Genomic DNA, 18672 nt, shown 5'->3' with positions numbered 1-18672 from the left:
TGAAAGGTATAAGGTGATGTCTGATTGTGGTTTAAATTTGCATTTCCCTTGGGGTGCCTGGGTGGCTCAGTAGGTTAAAACCTCTGCCTTTGGCTCAGGTCATGATCCCAGGGTCCTGGGATCAAGTCCCGAATCAGGAATCTCTGCTCAGCAGGGAGCCTGTTTCCCTTCCTCTCTCTCTGCCTACTTGTGATTTCTGTCTGTCCAATAAATAAATAAAATCTTTAAATTTGCATTTCCCTGATGATTTGTGATGGTGAGTATCTTTTCAGGTACTTGTTGGCCATCTGTATGTCTTTGGAAAAATGTCTATTCAGATCTGCCCATTTTTTAACTTTTTTTTTTTTTTTAAGCTTTTGAGTTGTGCGAGTTCCTTATGTATTTCAAACATTAACCCCCTATCAGATACATAATTTACAAATATTTTTTTTCCCTTTCGGTGGTTTGACTTTTCATTTTGTTGGTTATGTATGCGGTATGGGAACTTTTGGTTTGATATAGAAGATTTTTTTTTTTTTTTTTTGCTTTTGTTGGCTTTGCTTTTGGGTCTCACATTAAATCTCATCACCAAGACCTGTGTCAAAGAACTTATTGCATATTTTTTCTAGTTTTGTTGTTCTAGGTCTTACATTCAAGTGTTTAACCCATTTTTAGTTAATTTTTTTGTTGAGTGTAAGATAATGCTCCAGTCTCGTCGTTTTGCATGTGGCTGTGTAGTTTTCCCAGTGCCATTTATGAAAAAGACTGTACTTTTCCCATTATATAGACTACTTGGCTCCTTTATCATAAATTAGTTAGCCATATGCAGATAGCCCCTGCTTCGTGAAAGTTCATGTTAGGCCACTTTGCTTTTAATTATTTATTTTTTTTAAAAAGATTTTATTTGACAGATCACAAGTAGGCAGAGAGGCAGGCAGAGAGAGGAAGGGAAACAGGCTCTCCGCTAAGCAGAGAGCCTGACGTGGGGCTTGATCCCAGGACCCTGGGATCATGACCTGAGCCTAAGGCAGAGGCTTTAACCCACTGAGCCACCCAGGCACCCCGACAGGACATGTTTTTGTACTTGTATTCAAAGGATATGGTATTTTAACTATAGTCACCATGCTGTACGTTGCATCTCAGGTCTTATTTTATAGCTGAAAGTTTGTTTCTTTTGATCCCCTTTACCCATTTCTCCCACTCTTCTTGCGCCCCACCATTGGATTTTTTTTTTTTAATTTTATTTATTTATTTGACAGACAGAGGTCACAAGTAGGCAGAGAGAGAGGAGGAAGCAGGCTCCCTGCTGAGCAGAGAGCCCGATGCGGGGCTCGATCCCAGGACTCTGGGATCGTGACCTGAGCTGAAGGCAGAGGCTTAACCCACTAAGCCACCCAGGCACCCCCCACCATTGGATTTTTGATAGGGATTGCACTGCTCTGTAGTTTGTTCTGGGAAGTGTGGACATTTGAACAATACTTGCAGTCCCTGAGCATGGAATGGCTTCTGTATCTTCAGTTCCTTTCCTTAATATCATATAGTTTTCACTGTATGGATCTTTCACCTCCTTGGTTAAATTTATTTGTAGGTATTTTATTCTCTTTGAAGTATCTGTAAATGGGACTGTTTTATCTAATAGCTACTGGTGTATAGAAATGCAACAGATTTTTGTATGTTGACTTTGTATCCTACAATTTTACTGAACTTTTAGTTTTCAGTTTTTTTGGTGGAGTCTTAAGGATTTCCTCTATGTAACATGTCATTGGCAAATAATAATGGTAGGCTAAATTCCCTTTCCTTAAAGAAAAGAGCCACAGCTGGTTTGAGTATAATGTTTAATATAAGGTACAGTGAGTTGGCAGAGTTGGTGCAAAACCCAAGAGATTCGGTTCTAGTCAGTGAGTTAACAGCCTAGGTACCTGAACCGATACCTGCTGCCTCCCGTCCTCCAAAGCTGCACGGTGCCAGCCAGAAGCCCTAAGACAGAGGTTCTCTCCATGTCTTCAAGTAGTGGCTAAGCGTTCTGATTCCCAGAGTGCATCAAGAGACTGGCCCTGGTCATCGCAGCAGGTGTAATTTTTGGAACAGACTTGAGAAGTGGGGGCAGAACTGGACTCAGGGGTCTGGGTCACCATATGCTGATGACACGCACTAGTCCCAGAGGCTCTTGGCTTGAATGGTTAGCCCGGCTACCTTCCCACCCACGCGTTTGCCCTCCCTGACTGTTCATGGTAGGGAAGAAGGCGGCTGTCCGCTTTAGGAGAAAAGGTCTTTCCAGAAGCTGTATTTGGCATAAGCAAAGGCTGCTGCTAGTGCTGCCAGTGGCCAGGCACAGGTACAGAAGGCCCTGAGGCAGAGGGACAAAGGAGAATGTGCAGGCAGAGCGGGAAACAGCCAGCTCAGGTCTCTGCCCCTGGAGCCCAGAAGGATCACGGCCATGCAGTAAAGGGTGACATGTGGTCCTCCTCTTTGGTCAAGCAAAGGCCCCAGCACGGGCCTGGGAGGTGAGAGGGCTGAGGGGCACAGGCTCTGCCCTCGGCCCTAGCTTTAGGCTCATCACATCAAGGTGGTGATGCAGTGAGGAACAAGGCATGGAGACGGTGGTCAGGCTGGGAATCTTTGGCTCCTAGGAGCCACCCTTGTCCTTGTCATCCATGAGGTCATACCTGGGGAAGAAGCAGAGAAGGCTCAGGTAGAAAGGGGACTTGTGTCCTCCAAGAAATGAAGCATGACCCAAGGGCTCTTGGACTGCAGAGAATCAGTGGTTCTCACCTCAGAACGCATGCTCTTCTCCCTGCCCGGGACTGGGATTTCTCTGGCTTACACAGCCAGGCCCACCCCCAGCCCATCGGGTACTCACCACTGGGCCGCTCCCTGGGAAAGGTCTATCTCAGCAAGGTCCAGCTGCACCTGCATTGGAGGGGCGGGGGGTGCGGATGTTACCTTGAGATCTCTGAAGACCACATCCCATCGTTACACACTCCTGCTCCAAACCAGTGCCGAGGGGATCAGGTCACATGTATAGTAGTGTCACCTGCGGTGCTTCCTCCCCGGGTCCCTGAGGGACGACAGCCTTGCTCCCAGCAGCTTCTAAGCCTTACCTTCGCCTTGCTCACCCTCACCCTCTTACCTTCCCCAGCAGCTCACGCTCCCTTGACATGAAGGAGGAATTAGACTTCACAGAGACATCCAGCTTTCGCCTCAGGGCCTCATCTAGGGGCAGTTCCCACTCAAATCTGGGGGGAGGGGGGCGCTGGGCATTAGGGGCAGGGGTTCCTTCCCGAGCCGCCCTTCTCTCCACCTGAATGCTTACTGACTGACCGTTCATTGAATTCAGGGTTTAGGGTCCTCTTCTTCTGTGAGGTTTTCCGCTTGGTACCTCGGTTCTTGTCTGGCAGTAGCAACAGTGACACGTAGGGGTCGGGGGCGTCCCGTCCATTCTGTCGAAGGGCCCTGCACAGGAAGCTGAAGGTAAGAAGGCAGCCCAAGGGGAGGTGGGCCAGGGGGGCAGGAGGGGAGGGCGGACGGGGTCTCACCGGCAGCTGTGAACAATGCTGACCAGCTTTCGCTCTTCGCTGTAGTACCAGACGGTCAGTCGCACCTGGCCTAGGGGCCCAGCCGGAGCCTCCAGGGGACTGTGGGAAGAGACAGAGATAGTGCCTGGGGAGCCCGGAGCTCATCCTTTGTACTCCTGAGTGCACGTGGTCTTTCTGGCCTAGCCCCTCACCTGTCCCCGTGTGTCAGGCGCTGCCGCAGCTCCGGGGCCGAGGAGGTGCTGTAAGGGAGTCCTCCCCAGAGCTCCGGTTCTTCACTCAGCGAGGAGGAGCTGTGGCTGTGGCTGTGTGCTTCCACACCCGAATGCTGGGACACCAGGATCTGGGGGGGCAAGAGAGCTGCAAGCTGGGCCGAGTCTTGCTTAGCTCCCTAGCTACGAGAACAGGCCCTGGTCTCCGTCCCCCCTAGGCCCGTCACCTCCTGCTACTCACCCCCAGCTGTGCTCTCAGTAGCACCTGCCCTTGACCATTGTTAAGTGTAAACCAACGGTCCAGGCAGAGCTGGTCAGCCACGAGTAGCTCCGAGAGGGGCAGGGAGAACGAGCCCAGTGTGCCCGTCCCCTCACCCCGGACCTGTGGAATCAAGAGGCAGATGATTTAACCCTGGTGTTCTCGGTCCAAACACTTGGGTGGTTTTGGAGAGAGATTCCCCTTTGTGACGGTCACATGGCAGCCATGTTGCTGGCTCCGCTTCCCTTCCTTTCCTAGCCAGACTAGACTGTGCCCTCTCTACTTCCTGAGCTTTCACAAATTACACCCCAGAGCCGTAGCTGCTGCACAGTGTGGAGAGAAAGAACAGCAGAAATGGAATTACAGGGTTCCTGCCCACCTAACCCCCATTTCCACACTCCAGATATAATGACCTGCAAACTCTTCCTGTCTTCTGAGTTCCAGAATAATTCTAGCTAATATGCCTGTATCTCTCTATCACTATTTGCCAGCTTCCATAGCTCCTGATTCCCTGTGGTGCAAGGTAAGGAGTGGAGCTCATTGACTTATCTTCTCTACCTCTGCTAGTGTTGTTAACAGTTACACTATTTTAAGGTCTCTTGATTCTGTTCATGTAATTCTCAACTTATTACTTTGTCAACTTTAGAGGGTCTTTGACTCATGCTCCAGAAGAGGAAAAGCACCCCTGTATTACCTCTACCACCCTCTCCCTGCTCCCATACCTCTTTACCTTTGTTCACCCTTGAAACCCCTGAAATCTAGTTTCTACTCCGTGCTTGCCACTAAAGTTGCTCTAATCTGTTACCTCAACATCAGTCATTCTCAGTCATCTCATTTCATTTTCTCGGTAACATCTGGCCACTTCCTATCTTTTCAGACACTCTTCTTTGGCTTCCATACCCCCTTCTCTCCTGGCAAACACCCCATTGCCCCTGTTATACCTCAGGCCCTTTGCAGGGCTCCTCTTCCTCTGTCTGCTCTGTCATTGCTGCCACGCTCAGCGTGTCCCTCCCTTGTCTTCACTCTCTGTAGGCCCTCAAGGTGCTCCTGCACACCTGGGACTACAGATGCTACGTGTGCTTGGTGCTCAGACGAAGGAGCGGTGAGAACCCCATAGCGGGCCACAGATCTACCTTCCGGATAGCTGTTTCCCCTTGGATGATCTCAGAGGTCTCAAATTCAAGCACTCCTGCTTTGGTCATTCCCTGTGTTGGCAATAGCTCCTTTCTCTGTCCCGCTGCCCCAGGCTAAAAAATCCAGGAGTTCGTGTCTAGGCTGTCCTTTGTTCTTTCTCCCATGTCAAAATAACCACCACTAAATACCACTGCCCTTTGTAATGTCTTGCTTCATAGCCTGTTAGCTGACCTCCCTGCCTCCAGCACCATCTTCCTTCAGTCCACCCTTCACCCTGCTGTCAGCACGATCTTTGTAAAGTGCAAATCTGGGTAGTCACCCCTCACTCCTTCAAATATTCCCCTATGCCTTTAAGGTAAATCCACATTCTTAGCCTAAGAGTCAAGAGCCCTTTTGATCCTGCTCCTGTCTGCCTCTGTGATCTACAGTTTGCCTTCTTTGTCCTCATTCCCTTCTCAGCCTGAAGACCATTCCTTCTCTTCTTGGTCACATCCTGTTTCCCCTTAAGCTCAGGGGTCGTCTAGGGCTACCGCTACTACTACCTCCACCTCTTCCCCTCATCTGAGGTAGAAGCCCTCCTCTTCCCCACAGTGCCTTTTACCTCAGCGGTTTGTCAGTCTGGAAGTTTTCCTTGGTTATTCTTCTCCCCAAAGAGAATGCGAGCTCCATAAAGATAGGAACTAGGGGCGCCTGGGTGGCTCAGTGGGTTAACGCCTCTGCCTTCGGCTCAGGTCATGATCTCAGGGTCCTGGGATCGAGCCCCACATCAGGCTCTCTGCTCTGCAGGGAGCCTATTTCCTCCTCTCTCTCTGCCTGCCTCTGCCTACTTGTGATCTCTGTCTGTCAAATAAATAAATAAAAATCTAAAAAAAAAAAAAAAAAAGGAACTAAATCTTTTCTCCCTGTGCCTGGTTCAGTGACTCACCCGCGGTGGCAAAATGTTCACAGAATGAATTTATGGTACCTGCAGCTCCAGGCTCTCGGTGTGTGGTCTCTTGATGAGAAAGGAGGCACTCTCGTCCCAGACAGGGGCTGAGGTTTGGGCAATTGTCTGGTGGAGATGAGGGGTTAAGGTCAGTGCTTGGAACGTTCTCCTCTGCATTTCTCAGCACTCCCAGACAGCCCTGCGACATTTCCTAATACCTTTGTCTTATGAGAAGAGTCTCCGACGGTGAGAGTAGCATAAGGGCTGGGAGGCTTGGTCCCTTTCCGGAGCTAGGGAGAGAACAGTGCGTTGACTGTTAAATATGGTCTTGAACTGAGAGACCTAGTGAGGCAGATCTCCTGCTCCCCTCCCAGATCACATCCCCATGGTCACTTGACAGCCACTACCCTCCGGCCTTCACAGACTATTCTTCCCACCCCAGCACCACCCTGGGAAAGAGGAATTTGGAATTTATTATTCCAAATATCCCCTGGAGCATCCAAACCTGAGGGAGGCGGAGGAAGGGCCAGGGAGCTATGGGGTGCGGGGAGCGGCTCTCACCGGCAGCTCGTCCGCCCGCTCCAGATACACAGACAGCAGGGCCGCCGCCAGCTCTGCGCTCTTCTGCGTCTGGATCAGACTGTTCACCTGCAGCACCTGCGGGAGGACACGCGGGCTGGGGGACCTGTGATGGATGCGCCGTGGCCCTGCCACGCCTGGGAGACGGACGGGAGTGTTCGCCATGACCCACCCAGAGTCCCGTCCCTACCTCCTCTAACTCAGCAGCCGTGGGCCGGGGTGTCAGACGCTCCAGACGCAAGTGCAGGCGGCCAGATGGCACGTCCTCTAGGGTCAGCCACTGTGGGCATAGGCAGGCTTAAGCCTTGGGGATGTGGGCACAGAGGGACTAGGAGATTGAGACATGGGTCAAGATAGGAGGGATTATAGCTTATAATTCCTTGCTCACCTCATCAAGGAAGCCTGTGTTCAGGACTGCAGTGAGACTCACTTTGCACCTGGAGCGGAGAAAAATTAAAACAAGAGGCCAGTGGTCACAGCCAAGTGTTCATCTCCCCAAAACGTTTGTCTTCCCCTCCGGACTCCTATCCTCTCACCTGCCCAGAAAGTCATCCTTGTCCAGGTCCTTGTCAAAAACTTCAATGTCTAGCTCTTGGCCTGGAACTGACGTGACAATCACCTAGAGGGAGAAAACAGTGTGAAGGCGGATTCTTTTTCTTCTTCAAATGACTGGGAACCTCACCCTCAACCACCTGAACCCCAGAGGGCTTTCGGACCACTCTCAGAGCTAGAGGGAAGGAGGAGAAGGGACTTGGAGGAGTCCTAGCCATGCAGTTCTGACCTCAAAAACCTCATTCCAGCGGGGATTGAGATCTTCCCGAACAACACGGCTCCGGAAGCTTCGTCCTGCCAGCTTTAGTTTGACATAGGGGTCTGACTTGCCCTTCACCAGTCCCCCCAGGAAACGGTCTTTGGCGATCAGATCCTGGGCCTCTAATAGATGGATCCGAAGCACATTCTGCAAAAGGGACAGACAGAGGCACCAGATGGTAGGTAGAGAGAGACCTATTAAAACCAGCCCCAAACAGGCTTTTGCACATGCTTAGGCAACAGATCCTACCTCGTCCTTTCTAGATCTAGACTCACCTCCATCCCAAAGTGACTCTCAGGAGTAGTGTGAGAAGGTCGAGGTGGGACATCCACACTGCTGCCTGTCTGGGGGCTCTCGTCCAGGTCCCAAGCCCCAGGAGTCCCAGGCACAGTGGGAAAGTGCACTTCTGATGAATCCAAGTACAAGATCTAGGGAGAGTGGTGTAATTGTCCAATCAAAGAAGTGCAGCTAGCACCAGTAGGCAAGGGATGTGGGGTTGGAGGCAGAGGCTGGGACAAGGGAAACAGGTCCCTGCCTTGGCTGGGCTCATCTCTAGAGGGTTCCAGCCACACTCATCCTACTCAAACACCATTTCTTCCCCAGTCTGATCAACAGACGTTTTTGTGTGCCTGCTAGATGCTTCCACATACACTAGCTCATTAGATCTTAGAGGATTCCTCTTCTTTATTCTTCATACCAAGGAATCTACAAGGCCCTTCACCACCCCCAGCATTTTCTCTGTCTCCATACCCTCATAACCAATTTCATGTAGAGCCTGGAGTTTGAGCCAGAGCTGCTGAGCTGGAACCACTGGTCCAAGGTGAGTTCGGGGGCAGTCAGCAGGCGAGCCAGAGGCAGGGTCAGTGCCCCTAATGTCAGAGCCCTGGAGTCGTCCTTCACCTAGAGGCACAGGAAGAGGGGATGTAGTGAAGTGGAAAACAGAGACATACTCAATAATTTCAATGAGGTATTATTTGCCATAAAAATCACTCATTTTAAGTATACAACTCTCAGTTATAAAGAATGAATCTAGGGCACGTGGGTGACTTGGTTAAGCGTCTGCTTTCTGCTCAGGTTCTGGGATCAAGTCTCACATAGGGCTCCTTGCTCAGTGGGGAGTCTGCTTCTCCCTATTTGCCACTGCCCCCTCCACTCTTGCTCTCTCTTATTCTCTCTAAATAAAATCTTTTTTAATTTTATTTTTTTAAGGGGCGCCTCGGTGGCTCAGTGGGTTAAAGCCTCTGCCTTCGGCTCAGGTCATGATCTCAGGGTCCTGGGATCGAGCCCCGCATTGGGCTCTCTGCTCAAGCGGGGAGCCTGCTTCCTCCTCTCTCTCTCTGCCTGCCTCTCTGCCTACTTGTGATCTCTGCCTGTCAAATAAATAAATAAAAATCTTTTTTAAAAAAAATTTTATTTTTTTAAGAGATTTTATTTATTTGACAGAGATTACAAGTAGGCAGAGGCACAAGTGGGGGTGGGGGAGCAGGCTCCCTAAAATCTTTTTTTTAAAAACTCATTAAGTAATCTCCATACCTGACATAGGGCTTGAACTCCTATCCCCAAGATCAAAAGTTGCACGCTCTTCAACTGAGCCAGCCAGGTGCTCCTCTAAAGAATGATTCTGGGGGCGCCTGGGTGGCTCAGTGGGTTAAGCCTCTGCCTTCAGCTCAGGTCATGATCCCAGGGTCCTGGGATCGAGCCCGGTCATCAGGCTCTCTGCTTGGCAGGAAGCCTGCTTCCTCCTCTCTCTCTGCCTACTTGTGATCTATGTCAAATAAATACATAAAATCGTAAGAAAAAAAAATGATTCTAGAGTGGTGCCTGGGTAGCTGTCGGTTGACCTACTCTTTGTTTCGGCTCAGGTCACAACCTCAGGGTCCTGAGATCAAGCCCTGCACCAGGCTCTGCACTCAGCGGGGAGTTTCATTGAGGTTCTCTCTCTCCCTCTGCCCCTCCCCCCATTTGCACACGCACATACTCCAAAATAAAATCTTAAAAAATAAGGATTCTGGGGTGCCTGCGTGGCTCAGACATTAAGCATCTGCCTTCAGCTCAGGTCATGATCACAGGATCCTGGGATCCAGCCCCGCATCAGGCTCCCTGCTCTGCCAGGAGCCTGCTTCTCCTTCTCCCACACCCCCGCTTATGTTTCCTCTCTTGCTGTGTCTCTATCAAATAAATAAAATCCTTACAAAAAAAAATGATTCCAGAGAGATCATTGGGGAAGAGCGGGGAGCATGGAGACGAAGAGTCTAGGTAGACAGACTGGAATATAATCAAAGGGGAGAGAGAGGGATGTGATGCAGACCTGGGAAGGTAGAACAGGGTATTTAGAAGGGGCTCCGTAGGTGATTATCTCACCTGCACATCGAGCTCCTGGCTTCGAGGGTCTTGTAGGAAAAACCGGAAAGCCTCCTCCCACACCGGGCTATTGGTGCAGTAGACAGCCTGGAGGGGCGCAGGATGGGAGTAAGGATATGTGCCACAGTACCAGTCCTGTTTCTCCAGAAAGCCTTTGCCTTTACAGGCAGCCCAAAAGGCAGACGTCCTCCTAAGAACAGCCCTCCCAACCAGACGTGCATGTGCACACGCACACACAATCTCCCACAATGCCGTCCTGGCCCTCACCTTGCTCTCCTGGGTCATATCCTGAATTGACAGTTGTACCATGGGGTTGGGTTCCTTGTTCGCCTTCTTCAGCTGTGGGGGTAGAATTCAGAAGTCACCATCTTGGGTGTTTTTGGTTTTGTCTCAGTGAAGGAAGGTGGGCTCTCAATCTTTTCCGAGGTGGCTGTGATCCCCTCCTTGGAACCCTTGTGTTACATGCTGCTGCTTCTGCAGCCGAGTGGGGCGGGGGCAAGAGCGGGGCTGGGAAAGCTACATCCAGAGCTTCCTGTTCAGTAGCCCTCAGAATCCACACTCACAGGGAGATCCTGTGCCCGATCCAGATAGACAACTAAGATGGCGGCCGATGGGGGCTCTGGGCGGGAGGAGACTCCTCGATTCCACTGCAGAACCTGGAGGCAAGGGCAGGGGGTGGGAGTAGTCAGACCCTTGCCCTCATGTCCCCTGTATTTCCAGCTTCCTATTTCCCATGTTGGTTACCTGCTCTAGTTTTTCTGCATTTGGCAAAAGTGACAGCCATTCTAGCTTTAAGTGAACTTGGCCTTGCCCACCTTGCAGAGGAAACCACTGGAGGGAGAAGCAGAAGAAAGTGAGGTATAGCAGATCAGATATTCACACAACCCTTTCCCCGCCAATGTAGCAACTCCTGACAGCCCAGTGGGTGAGGCCACCCTCTTCCTCTGCTCTCAACTTACATCGTCCAGTACTCCAGCCTGCAGCACCTTTCCCACGTCCAGCTTCATCCTGGAGGGGGCGGGGAGGGGTGACAGTGAGTGGAGAAAAAGGAGAGTGTGGACATTAGGAGCATGTCATTGGCCTTCCACTCACCCACCCAGAAATAAATGGTGACTCTCACACTTCCTTCTTATAATCAGTAGATACTTATGTGTGTGTTCATGTGCGTGTGTGGTGGAGGCGAAGAGGTGGGGAGGTCGGGAAAGAAAATGATACACAATTCTCAGGCCTGGAAAAGCATTATAATGACCTCTGCAACCCTGGTAGCACTGACGCTTTAGAATCCTAACACACGCAATCTACCTGCCCAGAAAGTCGTCTTTGTCTGGATCCTTGTCAAACACCTCCACCTCAATCTCCTGCCCTGGGACCTCGTGTACCATCACCTGAAGCACACACAGGGAGAAAGGTCTCACCAGCTACACTGTGAGGATCATCCGACGAGCATCTTCTCTCACGGCCCCCAGGACACCCCCGCCATCCGACAGCCCCACTCCTCAGCTCTCCCACCTCGTAAGTTTCTCCCCACTGGGGGTTGAGGTCCTCATCAATGACTCGACTGCAGAATGCCTGGGTTCCCACTCGCACCAGTGCATAGGGGTCTGACTTGCCCTCAATCAGGCCCTTCACATATTTGTCCTTGGAGCCCAGACCTCGGGCAGCCAGCAGGTGAATCCGAATAATGCCCTGTGCAGAGGAATCAGATCATGAGAAACCAAGGACCCAGCACGAGGTTCCTGAGAGGACGATCTGTCAGATGGGGGAGAGGCCATACCCTGGGCAGAGGGGAACGCAACTGGGCCACATCATGAAGGTCAGGCACAAGGGGCACCAATAATCGGTTGGGCAACACAAGGAAGGCAGCAATGGAATCCATGATCATGGTGTCAGAGAGGGAGCTGGATGAGGGAGCAGAAAAGGAGGTGAGTGTGGCTCCAACTTCCAATATACCCCAGCCCCAGCTGTTTCCCACAACTAAGAGATGCCTAAAGCTAGAGGGACATCCTTTCTTGAAAATCCTTTTTTGGGCGCCTGGGTGGCTCAGTCATTAAGCATCTGCCTTTGTCTCAGGTCATGATCCTGGGGTCCTGGGATTGAGCCCCGCATTGGGCTCCCTGCTCAGAGGGAGGCCTGCTTCTCCCTCTCCCACTCCTCCTGCTTCTGTTCCCTCTCTTGGTGTTGTCTCTGTCAAATAAATAAATGAAATCTTTAGAAAAAAAATAGTTTTTTGCTACTCTTTTACCCCAATTCCTCACCTACTGCTCTGAACCTTCACTGCCATCTCAGCTCTTCTTTTTCTGTTTACCCCTGCGGAGAAGCCTGCAGCCCTCTTCACTCTACCCTACATGCTCCCCCACAGGAGAAAATCATAGTATGGAACTCAGGGGTATTTGTCATCTCTCCAGCTAGGATGATCAAGGCTCCTCGAGGGTACTGGCTGCATCTTTTACTGTTTTTTGTTGTTTTGAATATTTCACTTATTTATTTGACAGAGAGAGAGAGAGAGACAGCGAGAGAGGGAACACAAACAGGGGGAGTGGGAGAGGGAGAAGCTGGCTTCCTGAGGAGCAGGGAACCCGATGAGGAGCTGGATCCCAGGACCCTGGGATCATGACCTGAGCCAAAAGGCAGATGCTTAATGACTGAGCCACCCAGGCACCCTTCTTTTACTGTTTTGAATCCCGAAAACCCGAAGCCCAGGGCTGGAACATTTAGGTGCGCAATAAATCCGAGTGCCTGGGTGGCTCAGTGGGTTAAGCCTCCACCTTTGGCTCAGGTCATGATCTCAGGGTCCTGGGATCGAGTCCCGCATTGGGCTCTCTGCTCAGCAGGGAGCCTGCTTCCCCCCGTCTCTCTCTGCCTGCCTCTCTGTGTACTTTTGATCTCTGTCAAATAAATAAAATCTTAAAAATAAATAAATAAAAATAAATAAATCCTTGACACCTGAGTCCTGGGATATCCAGCAGATTGGTCATCCCCGTCCAGTTGATATCTAGGGTCTGGAAGGAAAGAGCAGCAGGGTCAGGACAGAGCACCTGGTGGCATGGTCACACCCATCCAACAGTTGCCAGACCCCTGAGGCTTTCCTCCCCCAAGCCCCAGAGCTGGCCACCCTCTCCCTCCCAATCCTCTTTGGTTTCCCTGCTCCCCCATGCCCCTCAATGTTTTCACTTACCGGGCGTCGGATGAAGAACATCGACACAGCTCCCACGATAGGAAGGTCCCCTATGAGTGGCTCAAGAATCACCCGTAAGACACCATGTAGCTGGGGCAAGAGGAGAAGAACAGACCATTTCTCCACAAAACGCCTTCTTTTTGTCCCAAACTTCCCCAGCCTTGGTTTTTCCAAACTCCCACTTCCCCATATCTGATGAAATTTAGGGCAAAGGCTCCCTATTATGGGGACCCCTGACATCTGCCCCACCTGCATGCCTTTGACTCCTGCTTTGCAGAAATATTTCTTCACTTCCACGTCAATCTGCACATCACCTACATAGCTGGCAGTTGATAAGGAAGAGAACAAAGAGGGTTGGTACCGGGCTGAAATGGGGGGAGGTGGAATGAAGCTGTTAGAGTGACCAGGATCCTGCTGAAGAGGGGGCTGGAAGAATGAGCGGTATTACCTGATGTTCAGATCCAACAGGATCTGTTCTTTGCTCCGACCAGGGTGAACCTTGACGCCTACGATGCGCAATGGCTGTGGAGAGATGAATTCTTAACAGAGAGAGAAGAGGGAAAGGGAGGAGTATCTCGGCCTCTTCTGGGCCCCCCACCTTCCCTGCCCTGTCTCCTTCCTCCCATTACTTTCCTTCCTACACACATACCTTTTCACCCAGTTCCACTCGTGTAAATGTAAATGTTTGCAGATGAGTGTTAGAGCCTCGAACAGCTGGGGCCACAGTTTCAGCCAGAAGCTTCTCCATGTACTGGCCCAGGAAGGGCCAGACCTGGGCCACAATCTGGAAGGAGAGGGAACCTGTCACAGGAGAGCCTAATCTTCCTCCTAAAGACAAGTTCCTTCAGAATCCTCCCCACAGAGAGCACTGAGGCTAGACCTGAAGTGTGGCAGGGGCTGCCTAGAGAAACAAACCCCATTCCCCACTCAAGAAAAAGCCAGTGCTCACCTTATTTAGCCACTCAGCCTTTTCCACATCCGGAAAGCTGACCTAGAGGTGAGGAAGGGAGAGGGAGAGATGAGCGCACCTTCCACCTGTGATTTCCTACCGAGATGCTGGGCCGCATGCCCACAGAGGAAACAGAAGCTGTGGCAAGACCTCCCCACGCCCAGGGTTCGGTGTGAAGGGGCTGGGATGTCCAGAACATTCACTCCTCACATCACTCCTGATGAGGGGCCCTGATGGGGTGTGGGCCACACAACGTTGCTTTGTGGACAGCTGGGGGATGTGAAGTGATGACAGCTGCTGGAGCAGAGGGGGAGGGAAGGAGAAGGGCACATTCTTTCTGGAGGGGGAGGTCCTGACAATCAGTTTAAGGAGGAAATCCTGGGATTTGGAGAAGTCTTGGCTTCTTTTTGCAGCCTTCCCACCTCACCTTGAACTAGAGCTTCTACACCCAGAAGGTGAAGAGGGGAAGCAGCTCCTAGAGTTAGGGAGGGGCCAGCAGAGCCATTTAGGCGCTAGTCGGTTTTGGTTTTTGTTTTTTTCCTCCTTTTTATCAATATGACTCCTTTAATAGGAAAGGAGGACACCTGTGCTTTGTACCGGGGAGGAAGAGGGATAGTTGTTTCAGAAAGAAGACGGCTTTCTATGACGAGGAGTAGGAGGAACAAAGACAGTTGCTCCCTGGGCTGTTCGTCCCCTGGGACTTCTCCCCCTTTCCCCTCTCCAGCCCCGGGCCTGTGCCGCATGGCCCTATCCGCCTAGTGTCAACTTTGATTCTTCTCTTCTGCCATTCTCCCCCTAGACTGGCACCTCTGCTGGCAAGGGCAAGAAAGCGGAGGCAGGGAGGGGCCGGGTAACGGGCTCTGCCCCCGCAGGGCCGAGAGAAGGAAGGAGGTGAGGGGGTGCAGACCTAGGGTCCGGGTCCCAACCGAGCAAGCGCAGCGCACAGTCCGGAAAAGGGTGGGGCCGACCAGGGCCGGTGGAGTGTGGGCAGCGGGCACTGCAGCAGTCGCACTACCCTCCCCCCGCACCCCCGCCCTTCGTCCCGCAGCCGCCTCTGCTGCGCTGCGGCCCAGCCGCCTGGGGCTGGAAGGCGAGGGCCGGGGGTCGGTCGGGGGCGGCGGCTCTCCTGGGTAGTGCTCCTGGGGCTGGGTGCCAGCGGGTCTCCAGGAATAAGAGCGGGAAAAGGGAGAACCTTATGGCCATAAATAGTAAAAAAAAAAAAAAAGAAAGAAAGAAAGAAAGAAAAAAAAAGTCTCAAGGGAGACTGGAGAGACGAGGGAACCCTCTGAGCCGCAACGGGGATGTCCGGGAACAGAAGGCGCGAGCGGCACCAGAAGAGAGGAGCGCTCAAGGAGCATGGCTAGGAGGGAGAGCCACGGCTGAGACCGATTCCCCAGATGTTCTTACTGCTTTCCCAGGAGCAGAGGAAGAAGTCCTGATTCTGTAGAAGGATCGGGATCTGCATGCGGGAAAAGGAGGGAGGGGGAAGAGTGGCTACTCGGTCCCAAGAGTGGCGCGTCCCACCAGGGAGGTGGCTAGCGGAGCGAGAGGGGTCTCCCTCCCATGGTCCCAGGGTGGAGAGCTGCCTTTAGGGACAGGAGGAAGACCCCTAGAACCGGGGGACTAGGAGGGGGGCTATGCAGCACTGAGGGTGCTCGCTCACCCAGGCAGGTAGTTCTCGATGGCTCAGATAAAGTGTTTCCGCCGTGAGCCGCTCCTCATCGTCCAGCAGCTGCCGCGCTGCTCGAAGGCTCCGTTCTTTCTCTTCGCGGACCCGGCGCCAGCCCAGGTAGAGGGCGAGGCCGAAAAGCACGAAACCCACGCTGAGTCCCACTGCGCCGGCCAGGTACACCGGCACTAGCACCAGCAGCCGCCGTCCGAACGAAGTCAGCAACGCCATGGCCTCACCCGCCGCGCCTGGGCGGCCAGGTTGGTTCCCAGAACCCAGGTCCGGCTTTGCGTGAGCAGCTGGGGGCTGGTCAGAAGGGTCGGAGGGAGTAGAGGGCTGGTCCACGAGGCTGGGACTGGAGCCGTCGGCAGGAGAGCGCTCCATGGTGCCACAGCTGGGAGGACACGCCCGACCCACACCCCGCAGAGAGGTTGCTAGGTCTAGCGCCCAGCTGCCCCCTGCAAACAGTAAACCCCACGCTGGGGGAGGGGACCCTAAGCCACGCCCCCTCCATCTGTCCGCTCTGGTTGGCCGTCGCTGCACAGACCAAGGTGGAGTCGAAAGATAGAAACCCTGCCCCTCTTCCGCCGGGAGCCGGTAGGGTTCGGGAGAGGCAGGACCTCCTTGATTAGACCGGCGTGCCAAGATGGGCGGTCTGGGACGGCGGGAAAGGTCGGAAAGAGGCTAAAGGGCGGCATTTGATTGGTCAGAAAGAGAAGGAGGCTTGACGTACCGTTTAAGGAGAGGCGGACCAGGCGCTCCCCCACGTGGGATGGGAGTGCCTGCGGTATGACGTCATGCGGAGCCGCACAGCCAATGACTGTTTTACTGGGACTTGGGGCTGGGAAGTGATGGGGTTGTGGAGGATCAGGATTTACTTCCACTCCATTCGCACGGTTTGGCAGGATTTGTCTGGAATTCCTACATGTTCATTTGTCAGTTTTCCCTAGTCTTTATACTCTTGAGTACATTACTTATCCTTCAGTGTTTCCCTGGCTGTCCTTAAAAAAGAAAAGGAAAACACCCTATGTGGAATGAAAATGTTCGATGACCGACACTGGCTATCTTGTCCCGTCCTCTACTTTGTGCAGTGCAAAGACAGCAGATAGAAAAAAACTGGAAAATACGAGAATTACAGAGTTGAGATTATCCAGCCTTCAGGGGAGAGGGAGAGAGAGAGAGAGAGAGAGAGAGAGAGAGCGTGACTAGGAAGTGAGGCTTTATTATTATTTTTTTTAGAACTCTCCAAGACGTAGTTATTTCTATCATAGAAGACAAATTAAACTGGCTCGCAAAAGGTGGGGGGAGGGAGGACGCCTCAGCTGCAACGGATTTGATTACATTTTCCAAGAATTTCCTGACCCTAAGGAACTGCTAGAACATTAAAATGAGAAAACAAGAGTAATGAGACAATTCTGTTTCTTATTTGCCTCAGTTATAAGGAAAATTCGGAATACAGTCAGATGGAGAACTACGGCAATTCCATGTTGTGCTGTGTAAGTTTAGGGAGAAGTGCAGGGTATACCGATAACTACCGTTACTAGTTAACTGCACTTACCAGTGTTGTCCAGGGACTTAGAAACTAAACCGGAAGTCCAGGAGGGAAAAGTTGGTCATAAAACGATTATCTTTTAATGCACTATGTGTGGGGCTTGTGTTTCTGTTTGGTGCAGCAGGGGAAGTAGGGTTGATTGGTGGAGAGCCCAGATCTGCAGCTGATAAATATTATCTGCCTCTGCAAGGCACAGATTTCATCAGACTGTTTGACTGTTCAAAACTTAGCCCTGATCAGCCTTACCCCCTTAATCTTAAATTTTCCCACTTCCCCTTTTCTACTTCCCTGAGGCTAACAGTATCTAAAGCGCTTCCTTCAGTGTGCAGAACTACACAGGGAACAGCTTTCTATCTTTTGTGTACATCTTCCATGTTCTCAGAGGTAAGCAGGTGGGAAGGAGCTCATCGAGTTTGGAAGAGGTAAGGGTGACCTGCTCACCAACTGATGAAACAGAACTACAGCAGGAAAATGAAGGAGCCTCCTTAGAGGGAAACCTCTCTGTAAACTGAAATGTGCCAAGTACTAGAGTAGAAGGAGCAGGTCACTTCACTAGGGGTGGAGAGCACCACCAATGGGGTTTCCTTTCCAAGCTTCTCCACCTTCTCACCCCATCTCCATCATCAGACCCTTCCACTAAAGATGGTCTCTGGAAGACAAAAGCCCATCCTCAGGAAGGGCTCTTCCCAGCTGGGGCCCAGCAGCCACAGGATCAGCAGCTGCAATGCAGGGACCAGAACAAGTAAACAGGGTGGGTCCCTGCCCAGAGACAATTCTGCTGTCCAGGTGCCACCTGGTGGCGATAAGCAGTAAATCAGTAATGGGGGGAAGAAGCATGGCCATTGTTAGAGAAGTGAGGAAAATCCCAAGACTTCCTGGATTTGCAATCTGCATCTGTATGTAAACTTCATTTATGTCCTAGGGGAAGCAGAGGGTTACACGTGGTAATCTAGTCTTTGCCCTCTCCTCAAGATGGAAGGGACAATGAGATTTGAGGAAATTTCCTCTATTATTCCTCAAAAGTTACTGCAAAGTAGTTCTATCATTAGAATTTTCTGTCAAGTCTGGAGTCAGACTCCCTGAATAAACTCCTGGCTCCAAACCTTACTAGTTGCAGAACCCTGGGCAGCTGACTCTCGGTACACCTGCTCTCTCCTCTACAAAACAGGTTCGAGAATACTATCCACTGTTGGTGAGACGATGCATGTGAAGTGTTAGCACAGTGCCTTGGCTTATATTATTAAGTACTTAACTAGTCTTCTGGAACTCCGTTTATCTCCTGTGCAGCAAGACAGGAACTTTTGGGGAGGTCTTCAAATATTTGAAGATGTCTATTAGGTCTTCCCTCAGTCTTCCCCCTTTTTTTCTCCCTGCTACCCCACTGGTTTATCAATGGTCCTCTTTAAAAATTACATTTAGAACACAGAATATTTAGGAGTGGTGCTACTCAGACGTGGTAGAACCGCTCTATTTACAATGCATTACTCCAGTTCTGTTATCCTTATGGAGCTCCTCAAGAGGTGCCTAGAATATA

At 51.5% G+C, this 18672-nt stretch overlaps 1 protein-coding gene across 1 annotated transcript; it reads right to left on the bottom strand.

Annotated features, from left to right (window-relative positions):
• Positions 1-1797: 1797 nt before the first annotated feature.
• ESYT1 (extended synaptotagmin 1) lies at positions 1798-16660 on the bottom strand. The gene is made up of 31 exons (XM_046011893.1): positions 15581-16660; positions 13918-13959; positions 13618-13752; positions 13417-13490; positions 13218-13290; positions 12969-13058; positions 12737-12792; positions 11568-11691; positions 11303-11479; positions 11096-11178; positions 10753-10801; positions 10538-10624; positions 10357-10449; positions 10061-10132; positions 9794-9880; positions 8183-8332; positions 7708-7860; positions 7403-7579; positions 7158-7240; positions 7010-7058; positions 6812-6901; positions 6604-6699; positions 6261-6332; positions 6082-6168; positions 3966-4106; positions 3707-3855; positions 3516-3614; positions 3301-3432; positions 3110-3215; positions 2840-2889; positions 1798-2645 (listed from the first exon to the last, which is right to left on the bottom strand). Exons 1-31 carry the CDS (start codon positions 15968-15970, stop codon positions 2606-2608), a joined length of 3306 nt encoding a protein of 1101 aa, XP_045867849.1. The 5' UTR covers positions 15971-16660; the 3' UTR covers positions 1798-2605.
• Positions 16661-18672: the final 2012 nt, after the last annotated feature.

The sequence above is a fragment of the Meles meles genome, chromosome 7 (genome assembly GCF_922984935.1).
Source record: "Meles meles chromosome 7, mMelMel3.1 paternal haplotype, whole genome shotgun sequence".
Taxonomy (NCBI): domain Eukaryota; kingdom Metazoa; phylum Chordata; class Mammalia; order Carnivora; family Mustelidae; genus Meles; species Meles meles.
The sequence above is the reverse complement of the archived record's forward strand: the minus strand, read 5'-3'. Positions and strand labels throughout refer to the sequence as shown.

Excerpts from the sequence above, each read along its gene's own strand:
- ESYT1 (XM_046011893.1), bottom strand. The coding sequence starts at position 15,970 with ATGGAGCGCTCTCCTGCCGACGGCTCCAGTCCCAGCCTCGTGGACCAG. Across the intron at positions 7,241-7,402 it reads GCTGGAATGAGGTTTTTGAG|GTGATTGTCACGTCAGTTCC; the intron begins GTCAGAACTGCA and ends TTCTCCCTCTAG. Across the intron at positions 3,615-3,706 it reads CGCCTGACACACGGGGACAG|TCCCCTGGAGGCTCCGGCTG; the intron begins GTGAGGGGCTAG and ends CTCTTCCCACAG.